The sequence below is a fragment of the Lipophrys pholis genome (genome assembly GCF_963383615.2).
Source record: "Lipophrys pholis genome assembly, chromosome: 8".
In the NCBI taxonomy this organism is placed as follows: Eukaryota; Metazoa; Chordata; class Actinopteri; order Blenniiformes; family Blenniidae; genus Lipophrys; species Lipophrys pholis.
Window position 1 is genome coordinate 29750046 of NC_137630.1, and position 20390 is coordinate 29770435.

The 20390-nt window shown below is 43.4% G+C and overlaps 1 protein-coding gene across 1 annotated transcript in view; it reads right to left on the minus strand.

Moving 5' to 3' along the window:
- Positions 1-11536, minus strand: part of arhgef25a (Rho guanine nucleotide exchange factor (GEF) 25a) — a 31863-nt gene extending 20327 nt beyond the window's left edge. The window contains exon 1 of the mRNA XM_080469656.1: positions 11045-11536. Coding sequence (XP_080325782.1) covers positions 11045-11150 — 106 coding nt within the window. The 5' untranslated portion in view covers positions 11151-11536. The remainder of the gene's footprint in view (positions 1-11044) is intronic.
- Positions 11537-20390: the final 8854 nt, after the last annotated feature.

Here is a 20390-nt window from a genome sequence, read left to right on the forward strand (position 1 = left end):
AATAACAAAACTGCTTTTATTTGTGGCACGTTGGTAGCGCTATGAGAAATACTGTACAGTTTCTAAAAAAAAAAAAACTGGTCCTCAAACATAGAAACTTAGGCCTCATTTTGATAGGCAGGACCTTACAGTACCACATCAGTCTGATTGGAGCTGGACTGTGGTGTGGTGGTTCAGTACTCACGCCTCTTAACAAGAATATACCCACTTCAAGTCCAGGGTGGGATTAAGGGCCTTTCTGTGTGAAGTTTACATGTTCTCCCTGTGCCAACACGTATCCCTTTAAAGCTAGTTCGTGACTCTGAAATGTCCAGGGTGTTTTGTTTTTCGGATGAGCATCAGCATCCCGCAAATATGAGCGTGATTAAAGTGGTCAACAAGATGGATAAGCATTAGTGTGTTAACCTGAACTATCTTGTTCTCCACATAAAACCTGTCACCAAACTCCACCTGTTAATCACTTATCCAGAACTAGAATTGATCACCTATGCACTCATTTCAACTGGATCAACTGCAACTTTTCCTAAAAGCTGCTGTAAGACTCAAAACCTGCTCCGACAAAAGGTCGAATGGGGTATAATCTCTTACCTGCCATTTACATTAACAGATTACTCTGTTTGCTTAGTTCCTCAGGCCAGGAGCATTTCATTATTGCATGATTTGGGGGTTTTATCAAACAACCTTGTGGAAGTTTCTGACGGTGAGATATTCTGTTTTTAATCTCTAAGTGCGATAGATTAGATATATGGGCGCCTCTATCGTCAGTATGACGTCGGACTTAAAGTTCCATAAGCATTAAATGCTTCCTCTTGTTGTAGTTGTTCTATTCCCTCTAAATTCAACTGAAATTGAATAATAATGAACTCCTGTGGAGTGTGCTGTCAAGGGTCCGCACACACACACACAATACACACATTCTGTATGTCTGAGTGCACACACGTGCATCCTCATGCACGTCTCGTCACTGAATGAGGTCTGTCTGTATGTTCCCAGCTGTAACATTCATTCATTCGTCACGTCCCTCAGTGCGAATAACAGCAGTTGTTGTGGAACAGGAACAGGAACCACATCCATCCCTGTCAGCGTCACAATCAATTAAACCCATTATTTCTTTGTGTTTGAGTCTCGTTGCATTTACAGTCATTTTACTGTGTTTTTGTGTCTGAGGCTCAATCAAAAAAAAATGTCACATCTTTGTTTTGTTTTGGGTTTTTAATGTAACAGAGTTTTGAGGATCAGGCTCAGGTGCAAAGAGAACTCATTAAAACATCCCTGTGATCCAGGATACTCTACACTGCCAGAGTACACAGAGAAAATCATGCACAGGTGTGTTCATTCTATAGAAACTCCTGAAGTCACTTTCCTTCCTTGAGAAGCAGCAGACAGACAAAGGCCTGGGATTGCAGCTTGAGTCGTCCGAAACAAAACTCTTCTTTGTTATTGAGACACAACTCAGGCATGAATGACTAAAAATATCTGAACAGACATCCTCCCCAGTGGGAGGAACAGATGCAACAGTTACAACTCTTAATGTTATAACGTAATGCTACAATGCACACGTCAACAATCCAGTTTATTCATCATCAATACTTTAAAAAAGTAGGAATCTGTGAAAACAGTGTGGAAAAAAATATTTTACTATGCAAATTTTAACATAGTCCTAAAAATAGTCATTATGTTACTACATTGATTTTAATTACATACAAGCATTAAAACTTATAATGCAAATTACTTGTAAATATGCGGATTTTTTCCAACTTCAAACGTTATATATATCGATAAAGTTATTATTTCCAGTGTGTTTGTTCGTGTATTCTTCATGTTGTAAATATTGCAATGTGTTTTTTATTGCAAATTCTTACTTTTGTCTACAATTTGATTCAGAATATTAAGAAATTTGTTAATGTTTATTATTCTTTAATATCGTATTTTAAATAACTTTTGTGCAAGGTGGAGCTCCAAGGATAACTGGATTTACCCATGTGGCATGTACAGTATACTGTCCTGTCCTGTCCTGTCTTATCTATGAAGATTATTGATCCATTCAATAAATGTTGTTACGGTTACAAATATGGCTGATTGTCACTGGCATAAAGCCATAACAATGTGTATGGTGCTTATATCTTTTTAGTCTGACTCTGTGAAGATATACCAATATAAAAGATAAAACCTGTGGCAACACAAAACAAGTCAAATAAGTTTAGTTGTTTTCATTTCAGAGGTGGCTGGATAGATGGATGATGAGTATGAAGCCGTATCTGATTTAGTGCTTCTCAAACCACGGTAAGCATCAGCGGCACACGCTGCCACTTGAATCTAAAACGTAGTGGATTCGATTTTTCAGTTCTTCCTACAAAGTCGGTCTTTTTATAACATGTGGAATGCTGAAGCACTCACTTGGCCTTCGAGTGTCTACATGCCTCTTTTTTTGGGGGGTTCGTACTTGTGTCGCACATGTATTTGCGTTCTGTGTGTGTGTGTGTGTGTGTGTGTGTGTGTGTGTGTGTGTGTGTGTGTGTGTGTGTGTGTGTGTGTGTGTGTGTGTGTGTGTGTGTGTGTGTGTGTGTGTGTGTGTGTGTGTGTGTGTGTGTGTGTGTGTGTGCAGCCTGCTGTTAAAGAGGCAGAAATGAGCAGCGTTGATCATCACCATGATTGTCTGGCCACAAATACACGGTCTAAAAAAAGAGAGCGGGAAAAAGGCTGGGCTCACACTTGTGTTTAGGGATAAACAAAGCTGCCATTAAGCCCGAGGTGAATCAGAACGGTGTAAATTAAAAGCAATGGTGATTTCATGTGGCAGCTGTGGCAGTGCCAGTCAGGAGCTGCGGTACCTGCTGGGCCACGGGAACGTGAAAGCCTCTCAGCCTGGCCTCTGTCCACCTGACAGCTCTGGTACTCTCGTTGTTTTTCACACTGACTGTGTACAAGGTCAGTACTCTGAACTGCAAGTAGCCATGACTATTGCTCATATTCCCAAAAAAAAGCAGATGTGAATTAGTATGATAATGGCAAATTCACCAAACTTTGCGTCGCATTTTTGGCATTCTGAAGTTTGTGGTTCGCACAAGAGGTGTCGATACCACGGAATAAAAGCTTTAAGAGCGTGTCTCATTGTGATCTGGCACGCTGCGTTGACCTGCTGATGTAAAGATGTGCTGGTATAGCAATTCTCAGTTCGACTTGATGAGCTTTCCAGACACAAGATTCTGACTCCTTTCCGTGGCTCTTCACTTCTCCACTCTCTCATTGCCATAGCAACTGAACCCAGAAGGAGAGAGAGAGGGAGAGAAAGAGAAAGAGACAGAGAGAGAGAGAGAGAGAGAGAGGTACAGACGCACAAAAAGATTAGCCAAGACAAGAAATCAACATACACATGTGGGAACAAACACTAACTCGAAATACGTGACATCCCTGTCCGTAACACACATAGTCTGCATTGAAATGTACACAGGAGCACAACAACTAAACGTGTTCATGTCTTATTTGTAAACCGAGGATGTGCACACTAAAGATCCCTTTCAAAAATACTAATTCAGAATTCACAAAGCGCATCTGCACCTGTCAGCTTTTGTGTTTTTCCAGATCAGACCCCGCAAATGGAGCAAGAGCTCTCCATATGGCCAAAAAGAGGCCGTCTTATGAATACGCAATATTCATTCAAGTGTTGCACGGTGACCTGAATATCACTTTCACCTGTAATCTGTGATCTGAATTTATGAACGGAGCTGGTTTGACTTGCTTCAGAGGGTTTGTGTATGAGTAGAGGTGGAGTAGAGGGGGACATAAATAAGGTATTACACTTGCATGCGAGTTACTGCAGATACCAAATGCTTCATGTATTTTCATCTTAGTCTTTTGTTTTCTCACTGGAAATAAAGCCTTTCTTTTTTTTTTAGTCTGTGAATAATTACAATCTGCACAAAGTTCTATTTAAAATAAAACAATCAGAAACAGAAAGACATTAAGCACAGATCTCTCTGCTGGATAATGAACAATTAAATCAAACTAGAGACAGTTTGCTTTCTTTTCTTTATTGTCTCAACAGCCAGGCCACCAAAACACCTTTTAAACCTCCAGTATCAGCGGCAGCAGACCAGCTGCAGGCGATGGCTGTGTGTCTATAGCAACAATCGATGCTACCTGCAGACAACTGACGAGCACTTTGTCATCTGCTAACTAAAAGGAGGAAAACAGGCCCGTCTTAAGGTTTTCTGACAACGTCTCAAAGCAGACTGCCAGAGCGTCTGGAAATGTTTATTTTAAGATTTCACTACATTTACAGGAAATATTTTATAGTATTGAACAATATACTTTACATCTGAAGTGGATGGAGTTAAAAAACAATTTTTACACATAGCCAGGTGAGTTATGTGTATTACTCTGAAACGGACTCAATCTTATTCTAAAGACATAAAAAAATAAAACACACAAAATATAACCAAGCCTCATTGACAGAGGCATAAATATGAGGGAGAGTCTGAATGAGATGTGTCAGAGTAGCAGCAATACTTTGCATACTAATCTTCTCTGTCTGCAGAGTTACAGTGTAATCAGATGGTTTGAATGGAAACCGTGTTCTTTACAGGGATTGTTTGAACTGTAGATTTAATTAAGTTTTTGTCAGCCGCAGTTCTCAGTCATCTAACATGGACCAAACATGTGCAGCTCCTGCACATGTTTGGTCCAAAACTGCTTAATATTGCCACTTCCCATTGTTTGCTTTTGCTTTGTGGTGACTGTTTTGGAAAGTTTTCTCAGTGGAGCCTTCAGCAAGTATTCCCTGTGGAGTGCTGCGGAGGGGAGCAGCCAGAAACCGACAATCTTTCCACTATAACAGCCTGCGAGCCGCTGAAGTAAATGTTGCAGCCAACCTGTTGCTTTCAGACTTACAGTAAAGCATGTCCGAGCTGGATGAAAAGATGAAAGTAAGTCATGCACGACTGCACTGTCCCAATATGTTGATTCTGACTGAAAATCAGGAGTGAGTGAATGAATAAACGTCACCCCCTAAAGATGGCAGAGGTAAAAAGAGCCATATGGCTCGAAAAGGGGGGGTTAGAATCGCAGGGGGAAGTGGCTCCTCTCCCCCTCTGCGCTGTTGGAGAATTCTTTCTAAACAAGGTATGGAATGCACTCCTGTGTTTCATAGTTTGTTCCCTCATTCTTCTCCTCTATGGGTTTACAAACAGAGTCCTGAGGAGGAAAAAAAAAAAAAAAAGAGCGTGAGAGACACGTAGAGCCGGAGAGGTGCACGGGAGCCTCTGAAATACAGTGCGCGTCAGCCCGAGGCCATTTACTGGTGCGAAACAGGGATTCAAGAAGGAACCGAGAAAGATTGTGAAAAGAGACAAAAGGGGAAAGGACATAATAAACAATGGCTCGACTGACTGTATGTTGACCACTGGGAGGGCGGAAAGGCGAGGGGCAAAATGAGAAGGGAGATGAAATGAGAATGCCTCAGGAAAGATCTTAACATTGCTGCCCAAGCCGGTCATTTTTCTGTCACACTGGGTCTCGGTCCGGTTGTGTTCTGCACGTGAGAAACAATATGGAGGAGGTTGGCTGCATGGCAGAGGGGAGACAGGGGACTAGGTGGGAGGGCAAGAGGAGATGACGTGGGGGGGGGGGGGGGGGGTTCGGGGGGGGCTGCAAAGTTTAAAAATATCTCAGACTGCCAAACACATGGCTGGGCCATTGCAGTCCAGCATACCTTCAATTTCTGCTATTTCGGTTGCTTTTTCCATAATGTCTCAAATCTGCCTTATAAGCTGATGACAAAAAAAGATTCACCAGATGAGACTTTTGAAAAACACGCACACACTGGCTGTCTCAGCAGATTTCCCCACAGAAAGCCCAGCAGGGCCGCTTTATTTTGAAAAAATAATTCACTTGAACTCTAAAATGCATTCACCTCTGGATCATAGATCAGATGAGGGGAAACCTCAGGATCAAGTTCCTGCATCTCTAAACAGCCACACCCATGAAACGGCCTTCGGCGAGGCACTGAATCTGACCTCCTTCACGCACTGTAACACACCATGCACTCTGACAAATCTGTGATGGGCAAGCAAGGTGAAAGATTTTGCTCAGTGTTTCACGATTTCATCTCAAATTGGCTGGAAACTGCAGCAAATGAGCCATGGGGGAAAGGTGGAAATTACCAAACAGCTAAATTCAAGTTATTAACTCCAGTATTGCATTGTAATAGGTTTATAGGCTTGTATATGGAGGATTTAAGGTTCTATGTAGTTAAAAAACAAATGTGTTTAATTCAAATGTATTGTTTTAGCAAGCACGCATATCTGTTTACTTGTATGTACATTTGTAGACATGCACAAATGTTTTTCATATTAATTTTCCATGTACGTTTTTGTTCTCTATTCTCGCTATTTGCCATCCAGCTGTGTGTGTGTGGATGTGTGTGTCATTGCTGTGGGGGATACTCCTCCTAACTCAATGCTTGCATGCATGAGTCGACTCCAGCCGCTAACATTTGCAAATAAACACACAGTCGGTGCAAAAGAGGCACATATAGATAGGAAATCCAAATGAAAGGCAGTATACAGTCATTTACACCTTCTTTGAAGGTGCGTGAAGAAAGAAAAATATGATAAGAGAGAGAAAAACTGAAGTTTTGGGTCCACACATGGACACATGGGTGAGTTGCGATGTTGCTACTGTGGCAGTTCATCACAAACTCCCAGACACAGGTAAAAGCTGCTTACTGCCTCGGAGGAGGAAACACAGCAGGTCACGTTGAGATAAGGACACATCCAAAGGACCAGAGATGTGTGTTTCTGCGTGAGCGAGTGAAAGAAGGGACAGATAAAACACTTTATCCCTCCACATTTTCCTAATTCCTCCGTCATAAACAGAAAAGCCGCTCATATGGGAGGAATATACTTCCCACTTTAAGCTAAGCTTAGGTTTAGAAATTCAGGTGATAAACTGTGAGTGCAATGACATGTCTGCATTAAATCCCTACTTGAAATCATTTCCAAAACACATAAACACATTTATTATCCAGCTCCTTTGTATTTTTAACAGTTTAACATGTTCTCCTCGGGTCCAAAGAAAAAGGGAGGAAATGGTTAAAACTGAGGTTGAATCATTGTTTTTGTGTCCATGTGTGACTGTGTATATTTGCCCTGTGACCACCTGTCCAGACTGGACCTTCACCTTCAGTCGGCTGGAATCGTCTCCACCCCGCTGTGACCTTAAGTCGGATAAAGCAGCAGATAAGATGGATGGATGTATACACAAAGCATTGTCAATATGCTTTCCTATACATTTATGAACAGAAAAGGTTGTGTTTTGGGTCATCCAATTAAATTCATGTAAACGGGTTAAGTGTAGTTCTGGAATAGAGAGGCGTCTATTGAACGTATAATCTTTTCATTATGAGTCGCCTGCCTGTGTTTCATCTTACCTCCACTCCATCCTTATCTCTGCTGTGTTTACTCTGTTTCTCTGACAACCTGCATATAGATTTACCTCTGGGTTCTTCCCAAATACCATTAGGCGTGTGGGAGGCTGTGCAACAAGAAAGGATGAGAGGAAGAAATAACTGAATGGCTATCAACATTACCATGTATGTATAAAAAAAACTGCATGTCACCGACAGGAGGCCGTACGGCATTTTTATGTGAATCCCTCCCTTTTTCAACAGTCAGTATTTGACTCTGGGAAAAGGATAGAGCGAACGTTTGATCTATAGCTGGCTCCATTCGCTGACTTGCTTTGTTCCACCTGAGCGTGACACGTGAAAAATATTACTCAAAACACAGCTGATTTGGTGAGTCTGAAGGTTGCATTTCCTCCCTCCAGACTATGATTTTAAGACAATAGCACACCATCTATTTTTAAATGATTTGTCTTTGCTGGGAAGCGGGCTTCACTAATGGCCCCCTGGCAGGGGATCTGCTAATGCGCCGTGCAAATCAACGCTGATATCAGAGCTCCAGAGATCCGTGCTTTTTCTCTTTCATTAGACCCATCTCTCCACCTGTCCATCTTCCTGCTCTTCTCTATCACAACCAGTACCGCGTCAGATCAATAGTCTCTCTCCTCCCCCGCATGCGTGTTCATATACTCTCATATATTTTCTCTCAGCTCTCCATACTTTCCTTCCAGCACTTCTCAGATGTGCAATAAACACATCTGCATACGCAGTGCAGCAACAGACACCCACTGTCCCACACTGTTCAGCTTAATTAGAGACTCTGCTGCTTGTGTCCCTGATACATTACTTATCGATCAGGATGTGGATAGTATGTGTAGTAGGATAGTCTACACTGACCTGACTGCAGTCTTCTTCTACATACAAGTGAGTAGGTTGGCGGCGGGATGACCTTTATGTGGAAGTCATTTAATGCGATTGACGTATCTCAAGGTAGCCATTCCTTCCCTGAAAACTACGTGAGTGTTTTGATGTGACCGTATGTGGAAGGCACATATGACTGCCAGGAAGTGTTATTGGCGGTGAGTAGGGAAATTAATCATGCAGCACATGATAATTTCCTCTTGTTGAACTTGAGAAGCGAGTGATTTAAATGCATCGTACACAGTTCCGTCCAATTTAATCAAGTGAGACAGCCTGTCTGTGACTAAGCAGGAGCAGTAAATTTATTATTTTCTCCTGATATCAGAGAGATTAGAGCAGCAAGCTTGTGTGACGGAAGCTTCGGGTTCGAATCCCACTGCCGTTGAGTCTTACTGATGGTTGCGTCAGGAAGAACATGGAGGTTAAAGTTGTATAAAAAGGCCGTACGAAAGAATCAAACTGGCATTTCGTAAAACGAACCCTTTCACAGACAAATGAACACGATGTGAAACAGTGACCTGATTGAACAAAACCTTGAGACATAAAAAGTTCTGAAGATTCTGATTAATGAAGCCAATGTGTGTGTTCTACAAACACCACAAAAGAAACAATGGCATGTGGACTGTTGCTGTAACTTGAGTTCCCATTGGACCAGATATTGATGTCCCATATAAAGTTGAACATATCAACAAATCTGAACGAATATAGAAGAAGAAAAGTGTTTTTTATTCCTTTAAAGGCCACCGGCTGACCTGTTTCCTCCTCAACATTATGTTAATTATAGAAATTGCTTTGCGGCAGATGAATAGGGAGCGCTGCCAACATGGTAGTGGGACTCAGCCAGTAGCAGCGACATAGAAATGTACTTTACATGCTCTATGAGGGGGCTTTACAGAGCACATAGCTTCATATTAATAGTTAACTTACTCTATGGGACCACTGCAGTTTTATGAAGTGGCTTCCACAGAAGTAATGTGGCACTCGTGTTTCCTCCCGTTGAGACTGAAGTGAGCTCTACAGTCTCCAGCTCTTAAAATATAGAACATCTCATCTTGTAATGCTGGGGCTAAATTCTCCTTCTCGCCGTGATGCTTAAAGTTGATTTAAGAAAATTCTGGACCGCTGAAAAAACACTTCAACGAGATTCTTTTAATAGCCTTAAAAGTATCATTTTTCCGGTCCCCCTCATGTTTATATATTGTGATCTAAGCATGTGCATATTTGCTGTGATAACATGGTAGAAGTGCAGTGGAGAGCTGCAGGCGATGGAAAAGGAGAATATCCATTACATAAGAGATTAAACTGAAGGAATCTGAGGTATGCATCCAACAACGCCGGCCAATAATATGAGCGTCTCCTTCATAAGCACCCCCCCATGTACAGAGCCTCAATGGGCAGGGCTGCCGTTTACGCCTTTGATGTAGGCTTGTAAAACGGGGAACAAACAGCGTGACAGCACGGAGTAAAGCCCATATAGTGCTTTTCGATGCCGCTGTTGTTTTAACTTTGCCTCTGGGCCGCAGGGACAGAGGTCATGCATTGGCGCGAGACGGCAACAGAGACAGAGAAGCAAGCGATGGCCGGAGATGGAAAAAGTCAAGCAGGAGAGGCTTTGACTTCGAGTTTTTCCTGCTTTCTGTTAGAAGCCGGCGCCAGTTCTGTCAAAACTCCAAACAAGCAATGCAGAGGGGTGTGTGTGTGTGTGTGTGTGTGTGTGTGTGTGTGTGTGTGTGTGTGTGTGTGTGTGTGTGTGTGTGTGTGTGTGTGTGTGTGTGTGTGTGTGTGTGTGTGTGTGTGTGTGTGTGTGTGTGTGTGTGTGTGTGTGTGTGAGCTCACCTGCCTCATCGTTAATACAACTTGTGCCTCAACCACGCTGTTCTAATGGACTGCTGCTATTTATGTTGCACTTTGCTTCGACAAACACGAGGGCGAGAGGGAACGATGGTGGGATGAGGTGGGAGGGCCGGGAGGGAGGCGGGGGATTACGGCTGTTTTTGTTCAGCTCCCACTGTTTGGGCTGGAGGAATGTTACAGAGTAGCTCAGTGCCTCTCGCGTGGTTCATCCATCCACGTGCTACACATAACTAAATGACACACACTCATCGTGATGAAGACAGTCACCATCTAAATCCCCCCCTACAGACAGACACACACACTCTCTCTCTCTCTGCTCTCCATGGAAGAATGTGTAATGCATGTCCTCTTTCCTGTTCCTCACTGTGCAGTCCGTAGGAAGGACTACTTTTGTTGCGTCTGCTCTGATGTGACACACATCTGTTGCTTTAGCTCGAGGCACCGAGAGCAGGGGAGAGGACCGATGCTTACATTTAAACGATTAGCATACGCTCACAGAGAGGGAAGGGGAGATAAGGGAGGCATGGGTTGACATCTAAGAAGAAAAAAAAAAAATGGGAGAGAAGAGGAGGAGCAGAGCTCCTTGAGTTATTGGCGTGGCTAAAAAAACTACTCACGCATGCACCAAAGCAACGGTTAAAGAGCAACACCAACACATCAGGGCTCAGAGACACACACACACACACACTGACAAGCTCAATGATGATCAGCGTTTTGATGTGTGTGTGTGTGTGTGTGTGTGTGTGTGTGTGTGTGTGTGTGTGTGTGTGTGTGTGTGTGTGTGTGTGTGTGTGTGTGTGTGTGTGTGTGTGTGTGTGTGTGTGTGTGTGTGTGTGTGTGTGTGTGTTATCTGTGTGTGACACTGACCTCTGACTCTGGCATAGCAGCAGCCACACTTGACCAGGACTTTACGGAACAAGTGTTGGCAGCCACAGCCTCGGTGGTGGCGGTGGTGGTGGTGGCCCCCTTTCATGCTGTTGAACCATGAGCAGAGGTGGGCATGGCCCGGCACTCTCCCCCTCTCTCTCTTGCTCTCTCTCTCTCTCTCTCTCTCTCTCTGTCTGTCTCCCTCTCTCACCCTCACCCCCAGCAGAGGTTCACTCCTCCAAGTGTAAATCCACCAAAAAGACGCCACTTGATCCTTCGCCTCTTCAGTCCAGAGCAGACAGAGTTAAAGCCAACATCCAAGAAACCAAATGCGAGAGTCCATAGAAGAAGCAGTCAAGAAGAAATCCACACTCACAGAGTTGTTGTTTTTTCTCACATCGAGCAATAAAACAACGATAGCAACATTCCAGCAAGCCTATCGTTATATTGAACAGGCAACCTTTCCCTCTGGCTCTGTTTTTTTCCTCTGCTTTCTTTTTGGTGCCGAGCTCTTGCCTCTGTGAACTGCCTGGTCAAATGACAGGCTGGGAGACTGCTTCGACAGAGAGAGAGAGAGAGAGAGAGAGAGAGAGAGAGAGAGAGGGAGATAGTAGGGCTGAGAGAGAAAGAGAAACAGAGGGAGAGTAAGGGGAGGGTGAGAAGGGTGGAGTCTGCAGCTCTAGTTGCTGGCTATTCCAGGATAAGGTTCCCACTCCCCTAGTTTTCTCTCTTCCTGTCCTCTGTTTTCTCTCTTCCCTCCTCTCAGCTGTTTTTTTTCTCCCTCTGCTCCTTTTCGGTTTCCTCTCTCCTCTGCTGCCCCCCCATCTTGTCTGTTATCCTCTTTTCTACATGGCTGAGCCTCGTCTTGGCATAGGTAATGCTTGCAGGCGCACTTAGATATCCAGATGAAATGACACGCTCTCTTGTGTCTGCTCAGGGCTGACCCTGGAAATAGTAACACGCAGGTCTGCAGCGATACATCATCCTATTTGCAGAGGATAGGCCATTGAAGGTGTCAAGTCTTTTCCAGTCAGTGGATTGCTGTGTGCTATACTTCCTGACAGTTCGTGGACCCATTGATCACGGTGGGCTTTCCTGGCTGGGACAGCTCCAGTATTGACTGCTCTGCTCATTTATGATCATGGAGCCTGCACACACTTTCTTTGTGTGTGTGTGTGTGTGTGTGTGTGTGTGTGTGTGTGTGTGTGTGTGTGTGTGTGTCCAGGCAGTTTCATATTTCACAATGCTGGCAGTGTGCACGTGTGTTTCTGCAGGTTTTCATGACCTCTTTCGGACCTCGTTGTGGGACCAGCGGCGCTTATCTGACCTAAAGCTAAATCCAAATGAAGAAATAAACAAAAAAACATTATATTATTGAAGCTCATGTTTGGATGTAGGGTTTACGGTTCTGGTCAATGCCAAGGTCTGAATTGAGGTAAGCTTAGGGTTCACACGAGGGGGTTGGGATCTGATTCTGACTGTCAACAGTAACAGGAAGTCAATGTGGTGTCCTAACAAGAACAGCTGCAAAAGTATTTACAGTCTGTATGTGTTTAACACTCTTGCACTCTTACAGCCTGTGTGTGTTTAAGACGGTGGTACACTCTGGTACAGTCCCACATCATTTCTAAGCATGTCTGCTCGGCAATTACAAATAACTCATCATGTGAGTGACTGTATGCAAACAAATCATAAAGTACAACTCTGTCCAAAGCATTCATTCATCCACATATCCAGAGGAAAGTTGAAAAACTCAAGCTTTCATAAAATTAGGAAAGGCTCTCCGATTGGAGTATGTTAACAGAAGAGATGCAAATGAGATGAATGAGTTGGCTGCTCTAATTCCAGAGTATACACTTAAACTGTGTACTGTGGCAGAAAACTGGTGTAACATGAGGTCCCAGTGGAAATATAAGCCAAGTCATCTTGGTCCTCTACGACTTCCTCCAGCCCTTCTAGGAGTACCTCGACCTACTGGATGTACCTGGTGGACCTCTAATGGGAGGCCACCAGTTCAGATGCCTGAACCAGCTCAACAGTCTTCACTCCATTGTTTTGGTCATGACGCCTTCCTGACTTTGCACCCTGTCTGTGAGCATCACGAACAAAAGAGACGTCAAAGCACAACCTGCTGAGTCTGCAGTCTGTCCACAGCCAGCAGCAGCAACAACGATTCTATAGAAGCACCTCCCATAGAGGATCTCAGGAGACGTGGTTGTAAGATTCCTCCAAATCCACAAAACACATGTAGAGTGGATTGATATCTGTCTGTTGTTTTGGGGCGATAACAGAGTCCACATTGTTCCTCGTCAATCTGAGGTTTGACTGTTGGTCAGAATCTCTTTGCAGTAATATATATGTGCTTTTGTTTTTTGTTTTTTCATTAGACTAATTGTACTTTGCTGAATAAAGTAGCTCTGTAATCCTCAGAAAAGTAAAAATGCCAGCCCCAGTGGTTTGCCAGTGTCAGAATGCTTGGCTGTGTGCTTGTCAGACTTGAACAGAAGCAAAAAAATAAATAAAATGTATTTGCAAAATGTCTCGATCCTTTTTCGACTCAGCTGTCGACTCTCACTTTTAGGATTTCCCAGCGGTTTAAATGAAAAATTATGATGTGTGTGCCACGGCACAGCCATGTGTGAATAAGAGCCTGTGACAGACTGCATGTTGAGTTTATCAGACACAGCCCATGTGGGTGTTTGTGTCTGGTACAGACGTGGTTGTAAAAAAAACCTCCTGTTATGAGGTCAAAACAAGCACATTGGTGTTGTTGCTTTCTTGAGTCACTTTGATAAGCCCAGGAGTTGCAGAGGAAGGCCCAACATGAGAGTACACTCCAGATTGAGCACATTCAACATAATCAAAGACGGGACGACGACTCTCTTGCCAGAACTTCGGATTATATCGGACTCTGCTGAAATATCATTGGGTAAAGCGGGGCCATTCAAGTAAACAGCTCGCCATTAAACCCGCACAGGAAGGAAACAGAAAAGGCTTTTATGACACATTGCGCCTTCTGAGACCCAACCAATTATTATCTGACCAACAAACAGCGTCTTTGCGGCCTGAAGCTGTTGAGGCGTTGACTCAGTGTGTGATCTCATCTCACTTTTGCAGGGCGCATCATGCCATGCTCCTTTCAAAAGGCTACAATCTGACTGCGGGGAAAACACCACCTGATTACTGCAACAAATATGGGCCTCATCACAGCACCCACTCAGGTTCCTCTTCGGGGAGCATCAGTGGAAACAGGAGACGGCTGAGTATCGGCTGGCGCTGGCCTGCCGTGCACGCGCGCACACAAACACACACACATGCAGCACATCCCATGCGGTGCACTGTCGAGTCGTTCAGCGGTTCTACCCAGCTTCTCTCTCCACAGTGTCAGGGTGGCGGCGGCCTGCTGTCAGGATGCCAGCGTGTTAGACAGGAGAAGGTGAGAGCAAACAGAGAAATGTTGCTGCCTCACCCATTAGCCACACAAGTTGAATACACACACACAAACGCACACGCAAATGTACACGTACACACACACTCACACACACACACCTGCATTATTGTACCGTATCCAGACACACGTACAGATTGATCCTCCCAGCTTTTCTCCCTCTCTGTCCATCCTCGCCTCCCTCGTCAGCTCAACCCCCAATATCTCTATTTCTTTGCTCATAATGGATGCTTTAAGCGACTGCGAAGGGGCAATTCACCAGAAGAATATTGAACTGTGTCGCTGAACGCGTCCATTTGTCTGAAGTTGATCTGGATGTCTCTCAGCACAGGGATGCAAAATATACTTAAGACTGCAAAAACAAGATAAAGACACTGAAACAAAAATGGAGGGTAAAGCATTACTAATTGAGTGCAGCCTGCACAATAATTCAATGCAAACAACAGCTTCACAGTAGAGATATAATAAAGAATACATTGGTTCTGAAATGCATTTAAAATTTATGAAGCGATTACAGAGGAATCTTTACATGTGATCTTAAGATATGAGCGGCCAGTCTGGTTTCACAAGGAAACAGTAGGGGGCGCTTGTCTTTGTTGCGTAAGGATAATAAAAGTGTTAATTCCTCAAAGCCCTTAGAGTATAATTAAAAAAATACCCCAGCTTTAGTCACTAATCATTTCCACAACCAAATTATTGCAAATGCATGTCATACGAGGACTGATTTAATGTTGCACAACAGAAAAAGGCCTTAACTGACACAGCTGTGGTATGAAATGTTTAATTTTTGTGATGCAGAAGCCCATTTCAAAGGATCAGCCTTGATATTTGACACCTTCTCGATATGAGATGAAACCTCTCAAAAAATGAACACTGAAATTGGCCCGGCAGACATTTACAGAGCCGTGAATGTTAACAGAAATATGGAAAAAATGTTCCTCCTCTGGCTTGGAGGGAGTAGCGGGGGATGTGAGGTGAGGCAGGCATTAACACACATTCATCTTCTCTCCTTTTATCTTCCTTCGTTGCTCCCTCACTCCTTCCTTTACACGCACACACACATACACACACACACACACGCGTGTGCTAAAGATGATTCATCTGCACAGGCGTACGTGTGCAGATGTGGATGAAGAGACCAGGACGATTGAAGAAAATCTATACATACGTTCACACTGGACTGAACTTAAAGGCTTAGCTGAAGATCAGCGGTCAAGTAGATGGATGAGGCTATTTTTCTAAAAGCCAAATATGGAAAATGTATTGTTTTTTGTTTTTTTACTGTGAGGTGGTCAGTGAGACACATTCAGGAGGTTCAGCTTGGAATCTGGAGTATGATCTATGAATGTAAAACAGCTCATGCATATAAACAGTGCTTCCTAATGTTCTTTTGATGTGATACGGTTGAAATGCGTGTGTGGTAAAACGCCATACACCCAGCTGGAGTACAGTCGTTCATAATGCATAGTGATACTGTACGACACGCTCCACACGCAACAAGCAAATATGGAGACTTCCTGTGACATAATGCATACTAATAGGCGCAGCCTGTCTCAGTTGCACAGACATGCAGTTGCTTATTCAGAGTGTGTTCCCCAGCCCCCTAGTGACATTAGCCTCTCCTCACCCCATCAGCCAGCTGAAATCCTGCCAAAATATGCTCACTTACATTTCATTTTCCTACCTCCTTCCCCCTCACTTTTTCCTCCTTAGTTCCTCTCCCTCTCTATTTTTTCCCTCCCCTCATTTCCAAGCTGAGCACCAATTAAGGCAAACTGGCATTCTGGACAAGCCGGTGTGAGGGGGAGGTTTGTGGAGGGAGGGGGGCTTTGGCTGAGGTCCCACCTCGAAGCAGAAAGTAACTGTCCTGTTCTTCTCCTCTCGGGCCTGCAGAGAGCTTCGCTTTTCTGTCCAATTAGACTAAACTGCACAGTGAGAATGCAGCAGGGAGGCAGACAGGTGTGCTGCCTCTGTGCCTCTGTGCATGCATGTGTGTGCACCTCACCGCGATGCTGTACCACTCAGTACCTCCCGCTGTTATACCTCACCGAGCACGGCTGCTCGCCAGCGGCAGGAGCTCCACGGAGGAGACGGACACCGCCCATGTCGACTCACTTCTCAGGGAAAGATCTGCATTCGCACAAACACGTACTTGTTTCTTTATTTAACTGCTCTTATTCAAGCAGACCTCAACTGATCTGACACACACCACCCCGCTCTCTATCTCCCGGGAGGTGAACTAGCAAATCTTGCTGTAGAAACAAAATGCGACCGCCGAGACTCTGGGACCGCTGCCGTCTGCGTTCGGGGCTTAGGTCTGATCGAAAACGCCACCCAAAGGAAAAAACCTTTAATTAAGCAAATGTTAACCGAGAGTTACCCATGAGATTATCTCTTGGAAAAATGATTTTGAGGTGTTGCTGTTATATCGCATTCAAATTTGTATGGTGCGGGAACTCCTTCAATCTGAACTTGAAATTTTTAACTGCAAATGACTTTCTGATTTTGCCTTTGTGTGTGTGTGTGTGTGTGGTATGTGTGGAAGCACATGACTGCATGAGAGCGTGTATCCACATCCACATACATGTGACTTTTTCTTTTCTTTTTTTTTTTCCTCCATCTGCCTCTTTCTTCTTATTCCAGGTCAGTTTGTGGTTTAAATGCCAGCTGTGCTGCGGTGCAGTGACCTGTGAGGTGTCTCACTGACCTGACTGACCTGCGCCTTCCCGCCAGCCCCGTCTGACCCACTTCTCTGCAGCACAACAGGAACTCCACAAAGAAATGCGCACGCTAAATCATCGTTTGAGCGTGAATCACTGGGTCCCTGGGAGGGTATACAGTTTTCAGTCTTTCACCTGTGGAGTCAAACAGTCAAACGAGGGAGGGGGGGCACAGTAGCCTGACGAAAGCCAAAGGTCAGGGGGACATTGTTTTCAAAACACACATATTTAGAACGAAATTTATTTGACGAAAAGTGATTAAAAATTCAATTTTAGAACAAAGTAGTTCAGTTAAAACCCTTGCAGAAGATAGACTTTGTGGATATCTTTAACAATAGAATCTTAAAATGTGGAAAAAGAAAATTAAGAAATCCACTTGAGTAAGCTCATCCTAATTTTGAAACCTCCAGTCAAGTACATGACAACTTCATAACAGCTACAATCGTCACAGTTATTTTATAGTGCTGCTGCATCCATAATATCTCTGTGCAAATTAAAGTCATTAGGCAGTCGCGCTAGTACATATTACAACACGATAAGATGCAATATCAGGTCGATCTGTGCCCATGTAAGGTTGCATACACACACAGTTTAGAAGCAGGGTCCCTGGGGATCAGGGCTTCTCGTTGGTTGGCACACTCCCCACAAAACCTGATTAATTCATCCACTTTCAAGTTTTGTTTATCTCAACAGTACTACTTGTAAAAATAGTGATTGATTGGATTTCTTGCCTGATTCCACACCTTTTTTTTAACAACTTTGTCTTTTTATCGACAAAATGTTTTCCAGTTATTTGTTTTGACCTTCAGCCTTTTAACAGAAGTAACTTCATTATTTCAAGATTATATAAGCAATCTTGGTATAATTGTGACAAGCAGAAAAAAGACACCGAATTACTACTCAAAGTAGAAAGTAAGCTATTGTCATGTGTTAAGAAACATAACAAAATGGGACAAAAAGAATATAACAAAAGGGCTTTTTATATTATTGAATTATTGTAGATGAGAAAAGCAACTGGTCTGCCTGTTGATGAAGCTTCATGTGGTTTTTGGTGAAAAAGACAAAAGTATAAAACACTGCACTGATACAAATGTCCATCGTAGCTCAGTGTTTTGGAACTATATTGCTTGGGCAGAATGAGATAATAAAGCATATGGCTGTGAGTCCAGGGTGTCACGAAGAAAAGGAACCACTGATGAGATTGGAGAAAAAAAATGATCAGCAGCTCAAAGGAGACACCGGGTTTGAAATACCAACGCTGCGGACATTGTCTTGATGTAAAAAATTTAGTCACGGGTATGTGGACCGGAGAAGAAATTGGAGGATGAGAGAGGGGAGGAAATGAACAATCAGAGAGGAAAAAGAATGAAAGTCGACTGAGGTTCATTTCTAAGACAAATGGAAGACCAAAAAAAAAAAGGAAAACAAGACTAATATATAGGAAGAACTGAGGTGACTAACACTGTCCTCTGTGATTCCCGGGAAGCCATTAGCAGGCATCTTGTTTCTAACACATAACAGATGGTCTGTATGGCCCTATGAACCATGTCTTTAAAGAAAACAGGGGCCTCCCCTCTTCCCATCACGGACCTTCTGTTTTACCTGTTTGATTGCCGAAAATATCTTCCATAGACAATGACAATGACATTTTTAGTTGGTTTTTTTTCTTATCTCTGCAGTGTCAACTGTTGGCAGTGCGTAGGCAGATATGTGGGCTGACACAATAAGTACACAACATAAGAGATTACAATGAAAACAAATAAGATAGAAATCTTCCAAAATCCTTGCATTTTGTCGAAGGTGTCTCATGTTATTCTTCCAAAAGAAGTGTTAACTTTCACACGTTATAATACAAATTATTCCTGAGTGGAGATCTGGATAAACTCCATGTTGCATCCAAAGGATAATTATGTCACAATTCGTGACGTCATGTTTTTTTTTTTTGTTTTTTTTAAGGATTTTGATGGGCTATTATGGCTTCCTGCTTATCGTTACACTGCCCCCTACAGGTTTGGCTGCTCAGAGTAGCTCTGAACCAGGTGTATAAGCAGGTCCGTGTAAATGAAGAGTTTTTTGTAAATGTCGTGGGGGAGATATCCGTTTTTGTAAAAAACCGGGTACGTGTAGACATGGCCTAAATAACAGTGCAAACCAAACATTTAGACATGCAGAACCAGGACTCTTCTGAAAGCTGGCTGGCTAAACTGAGCCATCGGGGAGTTTGTCTGGGAGACGACCAAGAACCTGATGTTCACTGTCAGAGCTCCAGTGTTCTTCTGTGATGAGAGGAGAACCTTCCAGAAGGATAGAAACACTAATTAGGCCAGTTTGGTCGAGTGGCCAGACAGAAGCCACTCCTTAGTCAACGGCGTTTTTCAAAATGCACCAGAAAGACTCTCAGACAGTGAGGGACAGAATTCTCTGGTCTGATGTGACAAAGATTTAACTCTTTGGGTGAATGACATTCATCATGTTTGAGTTAACCAGGCATCGCTCATCACCAGGACAACACGATGCCTACAGTGAAGCACGGTGGTGGCAGCATCATGCTGCGGAGAGACTCGTCAGGACAGAAGAAAAGATGAATGCAGCGATGTACAGAGACATCCTGGATGAAAACCTGCTCCCGAGCGCTCTGGGCCTCAGACTAGAGCTACAGTTCATCTTTCAGCAAGACGACGACTCTGTGAAGGACCAGCCAGAGCCCAGACTAGAATCTGATTAAACATCAAAATGTCTGAGCATCAACGTTCCTCATTCAACCTGATGGAGGTTGAAAGGTGCTGCAACGAGGAACGGACCAAACTGCCCAAAGAGAGGTGTGCAAAGCTTTTGGCAATACATTTTTAAAAAACAACAACTTGAGGCTGTCGTTGCTGCCAAAGGCCAACAAAGTATTGAGCAAAGGCTAAATACTGATGTACATGTGATTTCTTAGTGTTTTATTTTTGATAAATTTGGAAATATTTCCAAAACTTTTTTTTTCACATTGTCATAACGCATTATCGTTATTGTTGTTGTTAGAATTGTGAGGAACAAAAAAAGCTTTTAACAATTTTTGGAATAAAGTTGTACCATAACCAAATGTGGAAACAGTGAAGCATTGTGAAAACTTCCTGAATGCCAGTGAATAATAATGATAAGAATAACAAAAATGCACTCCTGAATCTAGCCAGGC